The following is a 16866-nucleotide window of genomic DNA, read 5'->3' on the forward strand; positions in this document are numbered from 1 at the left end:
TACTTTTGCCAGTGCAAAGCTCTGATGAGACTGTCTTATATATCAACTCCTGCAGGAATAGGAGATTTCATTAGAAATTACTCAGCTGCTGATCCAACTAGTTCCAAATGTACAAACACGAATCAAAGTCTCCAGTCTTTCTGTTTCATCAGTGAGTCTGTGCCACTCTCCAAAACTCAACTCAAACAATAAGAAAGCGAACTAGCAATCTGGCAAGTTTACGTGTGCTACTCAGAGTCCCACAGACACAAGCTTCACTCTGCTTTTACCAAGCAAAATCACAATCAGCTAAGACACCTCTAAATAATATGAATATAATATAGAGCTTTGAAACAAATCTGAGTGAGGAATGTTCAGATCTTAGGCAGACAGTGTTATTGTCACACTGTGCTTATGTATTTCTCTGCCAATTTCCATGACTCCAAGCACATGCACATATCAAAAATAACACTATAAAACAATAAAGCAGTATGTTGTTTGATGAAACATAACTGTTTTTTTAAAAATCAGACAGAAAGATGTTCTCAGGTACAGTTTTCTATAGTTTAGCCAGCTAGCTATCTAACAAATAACTGTATACTACTCAATTTTTTCAAGTGGACAAAATCATGCCAATCTTTAAAAACAGACCTGGAAAAACTCCGAGTCCTTTGTTCACTTCAAGGCTAATGATTAGTGTCCTAGCTGTGATGCTAAAAATCTGTCGAGGTGCAAAGTTCAAACCATCTGTTACCTGAAAGTTGAAGCCTCCAGACATTGCTCCTGTAGAAAACAAAACCATAAATTTATTCTTGCATTATTCTGTTTTCATCCAAAACATAAAAACATACACTGGACACCTTTTGCTCTTGCTACAGTGAACTATATGCAAAGTCATCCTGAAGCAATTTCTGATAATACCTTTGTACCTTAATTAGAATTAAATAAATTAATAATGCTGAGAACACCTTTCCAAGGAAGAACTACTGGCTGTTGTTCACAATGAAAGCCAGACATCCCTTCGGTGTCAACCAGCAGACTGCCCCTTCCTTTTCTCTTCAGTGATCTCAGTGGAGTTGAAACCAACATACACTTGGGGAGACAATGACTCCCAGATTTCCGACTCCTTTTATATCGTAGGAGGAACCAAAGGACTGAAGCAGTCACCTTGTGGCAAAGAAGGAGTCTAGGGAGAAAAACAGTTAGAATGTTCTCGTTTCATTTTGATTTACATTTAAAGAACTGAATTCATTCTCAGGTTCTTCCCTCTGCCTCTTTGCTCTACCTTAGCTTTGCTGAAGAGCGTATGTTGTCACAGCTTAAACAATTTCAGAGGTTATGTGTACTCCTAATAAACGCACATTTTTTATCTTTAATCTTAGGATGTGTATGTACTTTGGCACAAGCAATTGCAAAATACTTCCAGAAGTCTGAGTGGATTCCTGTAAAAATACATCTTTCAGAACTGACTTACTGCTTTAAGTAGAGGTTCCCCAGATTAATTAGGTAGAAAAACAGAATGATAAATCGAAACATTAACTGTTGCAAACCTTTACCACTGCTCTTCTACTTTCTTTGCCCAATCTAGCCATGAGACATTGCTACATAAATATATAACCTGAGAGGGTGTCATGTACTTTCACACAAAGATCAGCACTCCTTGCCTAACTATAAATTAACATATCAGAAGAATAAAATGTGGGTTCTGAAATTATAGTTAACAACTCCCCAAGGCAATGCTCTTATATAAAGGTGAGCACTGCAGACGCTCTGGAAGACCAGGTTATATTGTTTTTATTTTAAAAGTTTTTATTCTCTGATGTTTTCTTTTGATAAAAATGCACTAGTTGCACATTTTAAAAGGCATTGAGTCTATTATTTGCCTCAGTTTGAAAAAAAAAAAAAGGCTTACTTAGCTTCACTTGCTTTTTTTGCTAATACAGGTCAATTGCTCAATTGACACAGACGTTTTGTCATTGGCAGAGTCAGGAACAGGATTAGTCCCTGAAGTGCTGCTTGGGTGGAGCATATATTATTTTATCACGTGCAATTTTTAAAGGTGCATCTGATAGGAGGTGACAAAAAGGACACCAGAAAAAGGAATGTAAAAACTGTACTGAAAAGACACTGAGACTTCAGAATCAACAAGAGTTCAATTCAGTACTGCACTAAGGAAAATACTGGCAGGGTTTAAGGGCAGACCCCATAATGTGAAAGCAGGATGGGAGCATCTGGAGTAATGTGAGGGAGAAAAAGGGAAGGAATTATCACAGTAAAAGAAGAGCACAGAAAAGGAAAGGTATGTTCTGGTTCTGCATGTACACTGGTGACAGAATAGTTGGGGATTATAGAGGAAACAAACACAGTATTTGAGAAGACATGAAAACAAAGAGGCAGATTGATAACAGCACAGCATAAGCAGCGTAATGTAACTCGTAAGACTGAGCAAAGATGAAATCTTTATATGGTTTAATGTTAGATGTATAAAAGAAAAGTATGGTAGTACTTTCTTTGGCAGTACTCCATCTGAGGATGGAGAGTCACTACCATGAACAGATGTAAAAGACTGTGGTGGCATGAGGACCAGCCAAGGGATGGAAGAGCTCCCTCAGCCTAGACAATGCTGGTCTTCTTCTTGGAAAGTCAGCAGGGAGAGCAGATGCCAGGCTGTGGAGAATGTGAAGTGGGGGTGCTTCCCAGGAGGAGCTAAAGAAGCTATCATACACTATAAGACTGAAGACAAGGGACAGAGCTGCTGAAGAGAAAAGGAGTAAAAAGCTGAATGACAGCAACCAGATAAGGGAAGGCTCAGGACAAGAAGACCAGGAAGATGAGAGTAACAAGTACACTTCTAGCAACAGTTCAAGATGAAGGAGGAAAGAAAATCACAGGCTGAGAAAGGAAAAGAAGCAAAATGTCCAAAGTGCTTTCTGAAACACCGGAGACCATGAGGCTAAGCAGATGGCAGAGCCAGAGCAGCTGGAACTGACATATGACCTGGGCAATTTAATATTTCAGATTTACTGTACAGCCCATACTCCCACTCACTGGAAAATAGATTTTTTTGTTCTTTTTACTTTAATTAATCAAGATTCTCTTCCTAAGACTACAGATGTGCATTTGCCCTTTCTGGAACACAGAGTGGGTTCACTTCCTCACACTGAGACTACCACAATCATACCACCATGGGGTTTTTTAAAAGTCAAAGTCTCCTTCAGAACAACTTAAAACAGCTTGCCTCACTTCTACCGTGCTGTTAACCTTTCATTTCCTGACGAAATCATTTGAGCGGGATACTTACAGCTCACCACCAGCTGCCTGTAAAGCAATTTCAGCAACGCACATGCACCCTGCAAGACAGCACATTGGAAGCTGGAGCACTGTAACCTGCACCAAGCCACATGAAGACAGAGCACAGATCTCGAGTGACCACTGCACCCAAGGGAGCACTGGAAATAATTTCAGCTTGCCTCGAGGCTGGCAAAAGAGTTCTGTACCTCTTCTATCTCCTTCCCCAAACTGGTTCGTTCCTTCTTTTGCACCTTTCTTCAGCTCAGGTAACATGATAATAGAGCTGGAGAAAGAGAAAAGCAGCTATTGCCCTCATCTCTTCCTCCGGCTGGAACCCCTCTGAGATATTCATTCCTGTGGCTTCCAAGCACTGCCACTCAAGGATGCATGAAGCTGCCCTGACTTCTTTTTATATTGCCCATGCATTCTCTCTGTAGCAACAGCACAAATAATCTGATCTCTAGCTCTGGCCACCAGCAGAAAAGTCAATGGTTAAACCTGAATTCCTTCACAGTCTGAAAGGGAGGTTGACATCACTCAGATGAAGCACAACTTCATTTCCCAGAGCTGCTCAGCAACACAACTACACTGTGGCAGGTATCTGAGAGACTGCTGGTCCATGAATAGCTCTGCACTGTAGCAAGACAGAAAGACTTCAGGAGATTCTCAATGACAATGGTCAAAAAAATGGGTTTTGTATCTCCAAAAGCTGCATGGCAACATTCCCCTCCTGCAAAAACTTGCATTCCAAAAGACAGCTGCTACCAACTGAACCACTAATAGACCATGGTTTCTTGGTGAGCACACATTTAAGTAGTCATCAGATGACTTCTTGTTTAGTTTGTGAGACCATGTATCATAACCAGTGCTCTGAGATTTTTGTGACATTACAAGGAGATCTTCAAAGGAATACAAACAGAAATATACTGAATAGGAGCAGCATTTTGGTAACAGAGGTGGTATTTTTGAAACCACATACCATTGTGTACAAATACCAGCTGCCCTTCAATTATATGAGCTTGGGTGAAACTAAGGATGCTCTTGTTTGGAGAAGGCTTCAGAGCCAAGTGCCCATTGCTCGGTGGAGTAATGGCATATATCAGTTCTGATGGTGAGGAGTCCTTGTCTTCTGCACAGAGGTCATCAATAGTTATTTCTGTGACTGAACCCACCCAGATCTAGAAAAGCAAAAATAAAAAATAATAGTAATAAATAATATAATGCATACAAAAGAAAATCAGGAGGAAAAAATACTCAAATAAAAAGTAAATAGTTGTGCTATGCCACACTAGCAGTTATGACAGGTTTCCTTACTATCCACCCAAATCTCTGATCATGGACTGGAATAGTTAGTGTTGGCAAATGGTTTTCAAAAAACAAGACCACAAAATAATACAAACAAAAATACCCTATACCAGTTTGAGCTTTAGACAGCTGCAGCACAAGTGCTCTATTTGTCAGGCACTATCCAAACTCTTACAAACATAACAAAATTTTATTATGAAAACTGAGTCAAGGAGCTCCTTTCCAAGACATACACATGAATATCAGTGTCATGTACTTCACAGCAGGCAAGGCACTCAATATGCTCTACTTTCACCAGCAGAAAAGAAAAAAACAGCCCGGGGACAGCACAATCTCTAATACAAATGGAACACGTCTTGTAGCTGCATTATTTCCTTCCAGCAACACACACAAGGTCCTTTAGTGCACCAAACAACCCACAGAGGTGCTTAGTCCAGTGGGAGATGAAGGAATCACCACTTCCAACAGCTGCCTGGCACTTTGCAATACAAGGTCAAGCTAACTAGTTTTTAGAAAGATGGTATAAAACCTATTACTTAATTCTAGTAAATCTAAATGCTTTTTTTTTTTTTTTTAGCTTAAGATATGCACAAACTGCAAGATCCTTCTTTCAAGCAGAAAGGACTGCATCATCTCTTCCTGTCTTCCTAGTGTCTCAGTACACTTAAGAAATACCTAGTAGTAACATCACACCAAATGGTTGAAGAGGAAACATGATCCTTGACAAAGGGCATTATTTTACCTCTGCCAAACCCAAAAATCAGCAATCACAGATTTTTCCCTAAGTATTAGTTTTATTTTTTAATAAAAACCATGGAAGAAAACCTTTTAAAACATTGGGATTTTTGCCACGACACTTCAATAGGGGAAAGATTTCAGATTACATTGTGTCACAAAATATGTGCCATGGAAAACCAGATACTAAAAGAAAATTATTATGTGTTTTCTAATTAGAAAAAAAAAAGTTTGAAAAATAAGCTGTGTTACATTTTATAACAGCAAATATCTTGCAACCAGGAAATAGTTATTTTCTCCCTTGAAATATGCATTTCTCTGTAATTTGATTACTATTATCAAAGTCTGATAAAAGAAACCACCTGTGAATACACAGGATGATAAATAATAGCGAACACTGTACTGTACTGAGTACACTGTTCTGTACTGAGACCCTTTAACTCAACTGAGCAGCACTTGATTCAGATTATTCTACACAGAAAATAAAAGGTCACATACAGAACATGCAAACATACAGAATAAGAAGGGACTATGCAAACATGTTATTACCAATGATTCATTAAATGTCCTAGAGTTTCGAAATTTCTCTTACTAAAGGAAAAAATGAGCTTTTTTTCTGTAAAGCCATTGTTTATTTCTATTGTTCCAGCACACTACACACAATGCTTCTGAAGTACTGTACATGACCTGCAACATGATCCTTGAGGAATGAAAGGAGATCCAACAGCTGAAAATAGCTGCAAAGATGTGGACACTCAGACTACTGCAAATACTGTACAAGTATCTTATTTTCCAGATCTGGGACTAAGACCACCATGAAAACTGTACCTGAACTTCCAGGATGTAGCATGACACTAATTTTGCACATACCTAACACGTTTCACAGGCATGGTCCAAAAAGAGGTTCATGACCTTGCCCAACAGGAAAGAATTTATTCTGCTCTACTTACAGTGCTTCTCAGTGTCTCCCTGCCTGTTACATATCACAAAACACTCTACAGTCATGGCCATTTTAATACTCTGGTAAGTGGGCCATTTAAAGAAAACAAACAAAAAAAGTGTTTGAATTTTTTTTTTTTTTTAATCTAACTCTAGGAAAATACAGCCCTCTTGTGGCAACAGGAGGATACAGTCATTTCAGAGCATCACTACCAATAAATATATTTTAACACATATATAAATGTTGCAAATAATGCCAGGATAGTGATTTGTACATTTCCAACCTTTCCAAAGATATAAAAGAGTTACTGTCTTTTTAAAAGCAACACACATTTTATTACTCAACATACGCCACCAGTAATGTCCTTGAGGAGCACAGACTGCTTGGCTAGAACATGGAGCCAGTAAGTATCACCCTACAAAGGAATGCCTGGCTCATCTCAATATCTAGCAGGGCTAAGAAAAATCCATTTCCTCCCACCTACTTGGGATGTGCACATTTGCTCTGAAGAAGGATCATCTTCATGCATTTCTCCCAGTATATAACTTTACTGACAGCTTTGTTTCAGTCTGCACATGTGTGCATATTAGTACCCACTTATGACAATATAATAAAGGTTATTCCTCAGTGACTGCTTATGCATGACCAACAAAATCACAGACACAAAGGCAGCACCCTGGTTCTGGGTATGCAAACTGCCTCCCCAGCAGAGAGGATCAACTTTGGCTAGGTTAAGCTCTGTTATCATTGCTCTTGGGAAGCAGACTTACAGATATTTTTAGAAAAAATCCATATGCTGCACTGCAGTGCACTGCACGGCCTCAGTCAGTTCTGTTAACAGACTGCAGTTCAATGCCAGCAATGCACCAAAAGGGAGACTCCGAAAAACTTCTGACTGGACATATATCCCTCTTGTCTGTGACTAGACAAACATTACTGTGTGCTCTGCTCGTGTGTGTAGAGTACCACTGTAATTACGTGAACCGGGAAAGTATTACTCTGTACCACCCAAATGCTTATGAAGTGAGCCAGCCCTTCTGACAGCAGTCTCTGAGTGAGTCAGCCTTCTAGATAAACATTACAACAGCAGAAAATGTCCTTCATGATGTCTAGAATCTTCCTAAACCAACATTACCCATGTACTGCCTCCCTTCATTAACATTAATTTATTTAAATCCCAGGATTGCCATTTATTATATTGACTACCCCACCAGACAGAAACCTGACATTCTGTTAATGAAGGTGTATTAAACAGTATGGGGTTAGAAGTAACTTTAACATTTCAAAATGTTGACAAACATACCTGAAGAATTCTGTTAACTTTTATAACAGGAGATTCATCATTTACTGCAGTAACTGTTATAAAAACAGTTTGTGGCAAGCTTTGTTTCCAGAGTTCCGTGTTATTTACTATCACAGTAAAATTGTCCATCAGTTCCTCGCTGTCATCATGAATATAGTAGATTAATTCTTGTTCCACCTGAAAAAAATAACAACCTGAAACATTAAAAAGGCTAAAAGAAAATGAATGCCACATTAAAAAAAAAAAAAAACCAAAAATATTCATCTAGTCATGCCCCTCTGTATTTATTGTCTCAAATTTTTACTTCTAAGACTTTATTTATGCTCATATCTGATCAGTACCTCTATCTTTGTTCTGTCCACAGCAGCAAATTTTACACCTCATCTGTCCGTTCCTCTAGCCAAAATATCGTAACTTGCCAGTCTTGGCTTTCCCCCTTCCTTCTGAAGGGAAAATGGAAAATCCAATCCTGCTGTACTTACCACAATGTTTCCTGGAATCTATAAACTGAACACAGAGTTAGTAGATGGTGACTTAGGATACAGTTTCGCTTCTTAGACTACAAGACTGAAAATTAGCTTATCTTGCTCTGGCTCACTGTGAGCAAAGACAAGATCTAAAGAAAAATCTTTTTTCCACTTTCTTCCTTGTTCAATATACACACCATTTCCTCTGGTCTTTTCAAAATGTACCCACAGTTTGTCTGTCTTAGGTTTCCAAAGTATCAACAACTCTGCATGAGTGTGAGCAGCCATCAGTCTACTGTGATTGCAGCACACTAGTCTGTATGACCAGCGGCACATTAGGAAGTGATGTGGTTCACTACAAGGCACCCTCCCTCCCCATAAATAACCAGCTAGCAACTGCAGAAAGATCTTTTGTTATGAGGCCAGAATAAAGCTCAAATTCATGCAAGTCACCACCTCCCACAAAATGGTCCCATAGCTTTTAGCAATACAAAGATTTAATCATGTCTACAGCAAAGCAAATCTAAATGCATTACCTGTTTTCTGGTAAATGTGGTTAACTTTATTCCAGGAACATGAGAGTTTTCAACATACCCATGTTTTGGCTGCTCAATTAAAATAAATTCACAGCTGAGTCCTGCAAAGTGTCTACTAGAAATTTTTAGATAGTCTTCCACCAGTGCTTTGGAGCCCCCTTCAATTACTGTGAAGTTCTGTACTTCCAGTGGAATCATTCTGGGGATGACATCTACAGAGATCTCTATTCCACTCACTGTTTGGACACCGTTGGTCACATCCAGAGAAAAACGGTCATCTAGTTGGCCAGAAACTGTCTGCACATACTGAACTTTGCCTTCATCAACATCTTGCTGTGTGAAGCTCAAAACTGGCCTTTGGTCAGCACCAAGATAACTCTCTTCTGAGGAAAACTTCCGAATGTATCCATGTACTGGAAGCTGTCTTACTGTGAACACAATCTCAGATGGAGAGCTGTTTTCATGAACAACCTTAAATTTAAAAACATACCCCAAAATTATTTGAACAGAAACAGGAGAAATTCTGCAATTCTTCTGAATTTTTCACTTTTAACTCTGGGATTGTCTACCTAATTACTTGGCATTCCTTAGTTGGGTTACACAGTTCCTAATACAATACAATACAATACAATACAATACAATAAATACAATACAATACTTCACGTACTCATGTTAAATAAACATGTCATGGGAGTGTTTTGTAACCCTAAAAATGCTTTGTAAATTTGAAAAGGAACACACTGTGCAATTAACTAATAGCCTAAGAACTGCAAACCCCTGCCTGAAACAAGGATTTCAGCAGCATAGCAATGTGCTGCCAGAATCCCCTCTCAGTAGTTACTGAAAGGCTACAGACAAATAATGGGAAGGAAAACATTAACCAAAGGGAAGCAACTTCAGGTTTGTAACTCAATGTTTTAAAAATTCTGGATGCAACCCTCAGACAGTGTTAACTGGGCTAGCTCCAAACTGAATGAAACAAAACCCTGTCCTCCTTGGCATTTCCCACCAACTCAACTAAGAATGATACATGAAGTACCAACAATTGTCACAACTCAAACAAATATACAGATGTACCATTTCCTAATCTTAACTTCCTCAAGCACCAATATGTAAAGGAGTCAAAGACTATGGGCAGCCTTTTTCTTGAACATAACCAGTTTTCCCTTCTAGAAATGGAAGCTTGCTAGTGTTGGTCTCTCCAAAATTAAGCATCCAGAATGCATTCATGTTAGTCAAACTAAAAGGAGTTAAAGAGAAGACAGACTAAAGACACTGCAATGGCTGAGAAAGCAGTGTAGAAAACCTGCTGCAAGGCTGGAGAAACAGACAACACAGTTAACTTACTTGCAGTTTTCCTTTACTGATTTTAACTGGTTTTCCTTCTTCAACCAAGAGATTCTTTTTGTTCACAATTCTTGGTGGCCACTGATGACTTTCCAAATATATGCGAACATGCACTCCAGCATCCAGATGGGCTTCTCTAGCATGGACTGTAAAGTTAAATATGTCAATAAGGTTGTTGCTGTCATCATGCCTGTAGGTCACATACCCCTTTATCAGATCAAGTTGAGTAAAGGAATCCATCAATAGATTATTTACATATATTCTTCCATATTTTGGGAAAGATAATATCTCATATGTAAGCTCGTGATCACTTCTTATGTCTTGGTTTGTAATAGCACTTAAGTTAGCTGTTGTAAGAGTTTCCTCTTTCCCCTTTTGAATCAACAAGCCTGTATTATTTGCCAACCTAACATATGGATCAGTGGCACTAACTTCTAGAAGCGAAGAGGTATAGTGCTTGCCATCTGTCACAAAGAGCACGAAACGCCCAAAATCTGCACCACGGTGTATAAACAGTACTTGCTTTTGCTCCAGATCCACTTGCTTGAACTGGTAGAGTCTGTGCAAAGTATCATTTGTTAGCACCAAATCCCCATTGGAAATGCCACGTCTAGTATATAGCAATTGTCCATCATCAAAATCCGAATCAGGATCATGATAGCAAAGATCTGCCAATGTTAATAATCGCTGCCCATTTCTCACAATGTTAAATATCTTATCAATTACACGTACTGGTTTTTCATCATTCTTCAGCTGGACAGAAATGTTGAATTTAATTTCTACTGACAAAGGTTCTACTTCTGGATCTTCACTGGAAGCTCTGACAAGAAATTCATCAAACACTGTCTCAGAATCATCATGCACATATATAAGGCGCTTATCAGTTATATCTGTATTAGTGAAAGTGGTGAGATTATCATTACTCTCGAATGAGCCTGAAAAATTAATGAGTTTTAATTTCCCATGCTTCGGAAACTGTGTAACTTCATATTGGAAAGTTTTCTTATCCAGTGTTCGTACAAACAATTTTGTGCTTGTTATTAACTCTCCTTCACCTTCAGTAACAGTCAGGCCATTGTTAGTCAAAATAATGTTTCTGAAATCTGACTTGATGTAGACTTCAAAGTCATAAAAAGTTGATTCCAGATACTTTGTAGAAATGAGGAATCTAAATGAATCACGGTTGTCTTCATGGTATCTGCTGATTAATTCATATGCCACTTTTTGATCAGTAATATCTTTCTGGCTAAAGACTGAGTCTTTTTTCAAAGGCTGGTCATTAAGCAGTATCTGTCCATTCTTTGGTAGGGACAGCAATTTAAAATGAAGTTCATCTTCAGGTATTTCTAGACCCACAAGCACAGCAAAGAGATTATCTGAATTCAAGTAATTCTTTTTTGATTTTTCAATTTCTAGAGGAGTATGTTTCAATAAACTGTACCTTAACCATTTCACTTTGATTGGAAACACATGCTCTTCACTCATTCTGTTTCCTATGCTAACTTTGAATTTAAATTGGTCAGTAACGTTTTCCAGCTGAATTTCTTTATAAGTGCTACAGTATCTCACACGACTGCGCTGAACAGAGCGTTGAGAAAAAGAGTTGACTTGCTTCCATTCCCCCCTTGAATGCTGCCTTTGGACCTCCCCAAACTGGGGTGGCTCTGTGATCTCATATCGTATCTCCAGCTCCTGAAGGCTGGCATTTGTTTCAACTGCCAGATGCCTAGGTGTGATAAGAGCTGTAACACCTTGGAGTAGTTTTATTCCTGAGTTGTTGACAATTCTGTAATTCAAAGGAACTGCCATGACACGTAACACAACAGTGTTGCTCACCTTCTCACCATCACTTGCCCTCAGAACAATCCTTGAGTTCTTGACGCCTGTGTGGACAAAGAAAACAGTGCCTTCTCTTAAGTCTTCATTAGAAAAGGTAGTAATAGCTTTACCAGGATGCTTTGAATTTTCTAAAAATCCTGCATCTGCATTCAGATTTCCAAGCACTGAAAGACAGAGATCCACAGTATCCGTATCCCTATCTAGAACTTTTATCAGATCACTAGTCAAACGTTTCTTTGAGCTCTCTATGAGAAGAAGCAAGTTTCCCTTGGGAAGTGTGATCTCAGGTGCATCATTTACTGGAATGATAGTAATGCTAAATACATGCTGCTCATTTCCTTGCAAATATGGAGCAACAATCTTCTCACTGCTGGCAGAAATGGAGAAATTAAAATAATCGTAAGTGCCCTCAGAGCCATCATGGACATAAAGAACCTTTCCTTGCCACACATCCTGCATAGTAAATGTATTTACTTCCTGTGCTGGTTCAACATCTAGTTTCAAGTCTCCATGAGAGGGTGGTTCTTTTATTTCAAAAAGAATTTGTGACTGATGAATTCCTAATTTCTGAAAGTCTAAGCTGACTTTAATATGCTCAGATTCAAGTGAAGCTTGTCCACCCTCTAGTACAACCAAGTTACTTAGAACTAAAAGGTGGCTTTTGTCTTCCTTGCCCAGAGAGACAGGGCTTTCAGGGGAAATGGCAAATGTTGGGGCTGCTTTCACAGTAGTGTTCTTTACAGGCACCTCTAAAGAAAGATTTGTATTAAAAGCACTTTCTGTTTCACATCCAGCTGAAATGTCCTTTGTTACAAGAACATTCTTTAGCGATTTCTTTTCTGAATTGGCTTTCAGGTCTCTTAAGCAACCTTTAAAGGATCCTCCTCTGGCATACTTCCCAGACACTGAGATAAGCTCTAACTTAATCACTTCTGATCGTGTGCTGTCATCTACACCACCTACAAAGAGAGACCCCTTCAGAAGCGGCAGCTTACTGTGGGGAGGCAATGATTTTTTCACAATTTCTTCATCCAAAGTCAGCTGCAAATATCCTGCAGTAAATTTCAGTTCAACATAGTGCCAATGACTATCATTGACTGAGCTACGAGAGGAAAGCTGGGTTCTACTTTTATGTTTTCCAACATAGGCTTTAATTAATCCATCTTCTATCTCCATTGCAATGAAATCTCCTGCTTGCCCAGGATGGTAAAGCAGCAAGCCACGTGCAGCTGAGGTTTGCAATGTATACTCCAAGATTCCCTCATCATCAACATTCCATGATGGGAAAGAAACATAGGATCTGGAACTGAAGAAACTAATGGATTCATCTTCACCTGCGAAGAATTCATCACTGCATCCCACCAAAACTTCATGGACATTTTTAAAACCAGGAGAAGGTCTCAAAGGCATCAGAATGTCTAGCTGATTGAACAACACATCATCGATACATCCTCGAAAACCAGGTACTGCTCCAACAAGGTAGGGAACATCAAGTTTATTAGTACCACCTAAGTAGAATCCATAATCAATATTTAATTCATAAAGAATTCCAGGCATTTTTGCACTAGTTCTATCATGGTTATCAATTACCAATGTGACATTATCATGTTCATGATGTAGTTCAACGAGGTGCCAATCTAAATCATTCAGCTGAGATCTTTGCTGAGAATGCAGTACTCGCTCCCCCATGCCAAAGTTAATTCTCAACTGCAAGAGAAAGAATTTTAACTATCACAATCCAAAGTGGTATTTTACACAATTATGTATTAATATATAGTTAATGCATTAATTTTAATAAATTTTCATATTAAACACTTCCTTTATAAAATATAATGGAAAAAATAAAATCCCATTAAAATTTTATGTAGGTTTACTTGACATTACAAATATGACTTGAATAACTGCAAAACAGGGAATGGACTCCTCTGCAGTTCTGATAGGATCAACAACTCCTGGGAACCCAAGTGACAATGATCTTTCAAGAACTTACCTTGCAAAAAAATTATTATTTGGATCTAACATTTTCTATAACACTAACATCATCAGATCTGAAATTCTGTCTTTACTGAACCTCATGCTTTGAAGATAATGATCTTAAGATCTAGAGATCTCAAAGGCTTTGAGAGGTCAATTTTAATAACTGTCATTGTGAGAAATAAATAGCATATTTTTAATTTTTCAATTATATTATGTGATTTTTAAAATTTTTTTTAAGCATAAACTTATAGAATTGTTATAGATAACAGCTTAAAGAGAAGCACTGAACAATACAGGCTACACATATCTTTTCAGCTACAATTATAAACCATACCTGTAAACTCCCTGAGCATAGCTCCATTAAACAATAATCGTTCTTCCCAGCTGCAAGAAAAAGCAGCCCATGTGGCTTGCTTGTTCGAAACCGCAACTGTAAGAAATTCTGAGAGGATGCTTCTGTCATGTTCAACTCCACAAAGCTATTACCATAAAATGATACTGAAAGAAAGGAAAACAAACAGGAGATTTAGTCACACACAAAGAAAGTCTGTCTTATCTACAGCTAAATGTATAAAAAACCCCTTACATTAACTCCCTATATACTTATTTATGTATGAATGAAAATGAATCTCATATATCAAATTCACCAGTTCAAGCACCTGGATAAGAGCCCAATGGCCATACCACTATAGACACCAGTGAATACAGCCCAGTATCCTACCTCCAACAGTGATGACAGAGAATTATAAGAATAGGGCAATCATAGTTAATACTTTCCTTCGAATACTCTTCCAATTATTTTTTTTTCAGGTGTTTTCCTGAGCTTGTCACAGTCTATTTTGTAACTGCCAAAGGATTTATCTCTGAAGTACTTCTCTAGGTTCTCTTTAGAAACATCTTCATCTACAACATGCTCTTACATCTCCGTTAGAGACATCCTCTGTCATCTCTGATGGGAAGACCCACAGGTCTCCTGCCATCTGCATGATTCTTTTGTATGTTTTTATTCATCTCTCTTCCAGGCTGAAGTGCCCTCCTGTTTCCTGTATGCAGCCTCCACCCCTCCCTGCTGCCCCTGTGGCCACTCACTCAGTTCCATACAGGCCTCCTTCACTCTCTTCTCCTCTTTTCTTCCTTGAAGAACAGTAATGTCAACAAACTTTCTCATTTGGCTACTCACTCCCTTTACCATACTCATTATAACTATACTGAACAGCACAGATCCCAAGACCAAACCCTCAAAAACTCTGCTGGTAACTTCCCTCCTATGCAAAGAAATCAGTTTACACCTCTTCCTACCACTTAATCCATTACTGCATTCCCATCCAATGGCTGCTCAAAAGCCTTTAATGTCAGACTTTACTAGAAACCTCTTGGGAATCTAAATCTTAGCCACCTTTCCCGCCCCCGTCAAGTAAACTCCAAGAGGTTTTTAACGCAGAACTTATCTTTAAAGAAGTCCTACTGATTCTTCCCAAGTTGATCCTACTTACTTCTGCATCTTTTATCCTTTGTTACAGTATCTATAAATTTGAATGGTATGGATGTCAGGCTGGTCATTCTTGTTTTAAAGACTGACATAAAATTTGGCACCCTCCAATCTTCAGGTAGCCAGGGAGTTCAAAGCATGAGATCAGATGCTACTCTTAGCAAGTAAGCAATTTCATCTCTGATTGTTTTTAGGTCAAGCCCTCTTGTGTCCCCCCAAAAAAAGGAATTTCAGTTTGGTAATCTTCCCAATTAGCAGTAAACACATTTTGTTCAGTTTCTCTGCAGTAGCCATGCCCTTTCTGAGTGCTTCTTTTACACTAATAACTTGATCATCTGGCTGCACAGACCCTCTGCAGGGTTTTGGTTCTTGATGTAATACTTAAAAAGGATTCTACAAAAGCTTTGATTCCTTCAGCTAGCTGATACCTGACCTTTCTTTTTTTTTCCAAGCCTGTCTATTTTCATAGTACATGTGCCAGGATTTATTATGCTTTCAGCTGTGTTTGGACACAACTCTTTAAGAACATTACCAGTTAAATATCTATTTTGCAGCTTTTAGCTTCATTCTGAGACAATTTTCTCATTTTAATACAGTTTTTTTCTGCAGAGGACTTTTGAGGTTAATTCTTCCTTGTTTCTACATTAGCTGTCCCTCTGCTTAATCTAATACACTCTGATGACGGTTACAAAGTGTGACTTTAAGTCAGACTCTGAACTGGATTCTACACATTACAGACTATCCAATCAAATATCTCATGAACCAGCTGTTTCATGAAACAATCATTAATAGTATCTAAAAATTAGCTGTGGTATACAAAAAAATCTTAGCTGGCTTTCCCAAGAATAAGATTTCAGCAAACCCCACAGCCCAAACCTACATAATAGTGTGTTGTATTAGGTACCCAGGGAAACACAGGAAAAATTTTTAGATTACTGAAGCACACATATTTCTTGCAAAGGAAAAGTCACCACTATGTATAGAAAAATTAGTTCCAAGTTGAACAATAAAGGAGTCTTCCCCACCAGTTTACTTCTAGCATAAAAAAAGCTTTCATATATCTTACAGGTGTTCCATAAAAGCTATGCAGTAAGGGAAGCAATGCCATTTGTCATACTTAGAAATGTTACTACTGTGGTGTTAATAAAGAAAGACCTAAACTACACTTTAAACTAGATATGAGGGGGGAGGGGGAGATAACTGGACCTGTTGGGAACAAGCTCAAGGGAAGCGTGCCAAGGCTTGAAGGACGGTGGACTAGTGAGAGCTCTCCCTCTGCCACTTCATCTGAGTGAAGGGATCAATATTTAGAAATCATGGAAGCACCTGAGAAGGGTCTGGTAGGGAATGGGGCTCACACTCACAAAAGGGTGTTGGATTGATGAGCTCATCTCAAGTGCATCTATACCAATGCACGCAGTATGAGCAACAAGCAGGGGGAGCTCTAGGCCATGAGGGACCATGAGAATTATTGAGATAGCAGCTGTCACAGAAAGGTCGTGGGATGTCTCACACGACTGGAGTGCTGCAATCGATGGCTACAAGCTCTTCAGGAGGGACAGACAGGGAAGGAGAGGCGGTGGAGTGGCTCTATATGTAAGAGAATGCTATGAGAGCTCAGAAATCAAGTATAGAGATAATGGGGTTGAGAGTGTTTG

General features: G+C 38.7%; 2 protein-coding genes across 2 annotated transcripts in view; one reads left to right on the plus strand and one right to left on the minus strand.

Annotated features, from left to right (window-relative positions):
• Positions 1 to 16866, plus strand: part of SNX18 (sorting nexin 18) — a 155846-nt gene that overhangs the window by 123048 nt on the left and 15932 nt on the right. The window lies entirely within an intron of this gene.
• The window catches only part of LOC141973506 (chondroitin sulfate proteoglycan 4-like), a 43462-nt gene that overhangs the window by 15695 nt on the left and 10901 nt on the right, over positions 1 to 16866 (minus strand). Inside the window, exons 2-7 of the mRNA XM_074932172.1 lie at positions 14054 to 14217; positions 9904 to 13449; positions 8557 to 9027; positions 7554 to 7730; positions 4250 to 4448; positions 631 to 762 (exon numbers count right to left, since the gene is read on the minus strand). Coding sequence (XP_074788273.1) covers positions 631 to 762; positions 4250 to 4448; positions 7554 to 7730; positions 8557 to 9027; positions 9904 to 13449; positions 14054 to 14217 — 4689 coding nt within the window. The remainder of the gene's footprint in view (positions 1 to 630; positions 763 to 4249; positions 4449 to 7553; positions 7731 to 8556; positions 9028 to 9903; positions 13450 to 14053; positions 14218 to 16866) is intronic.

The sequence above is a fragment of the Athene noctua genome, chromosome Z (assembly GCF_965140245.1).
Source record: "Athene noctua chromosome Z, bAthNoc1.hap1.1, whole genome shotgun sequence".
In the NCBI taxonomy this organism is placed as follows: domain Eukaryota; kingdom Metazoa; phylum Chordata; class Aves; order Strigiformes; family Strigidae; genus Athene; species Athene noctua.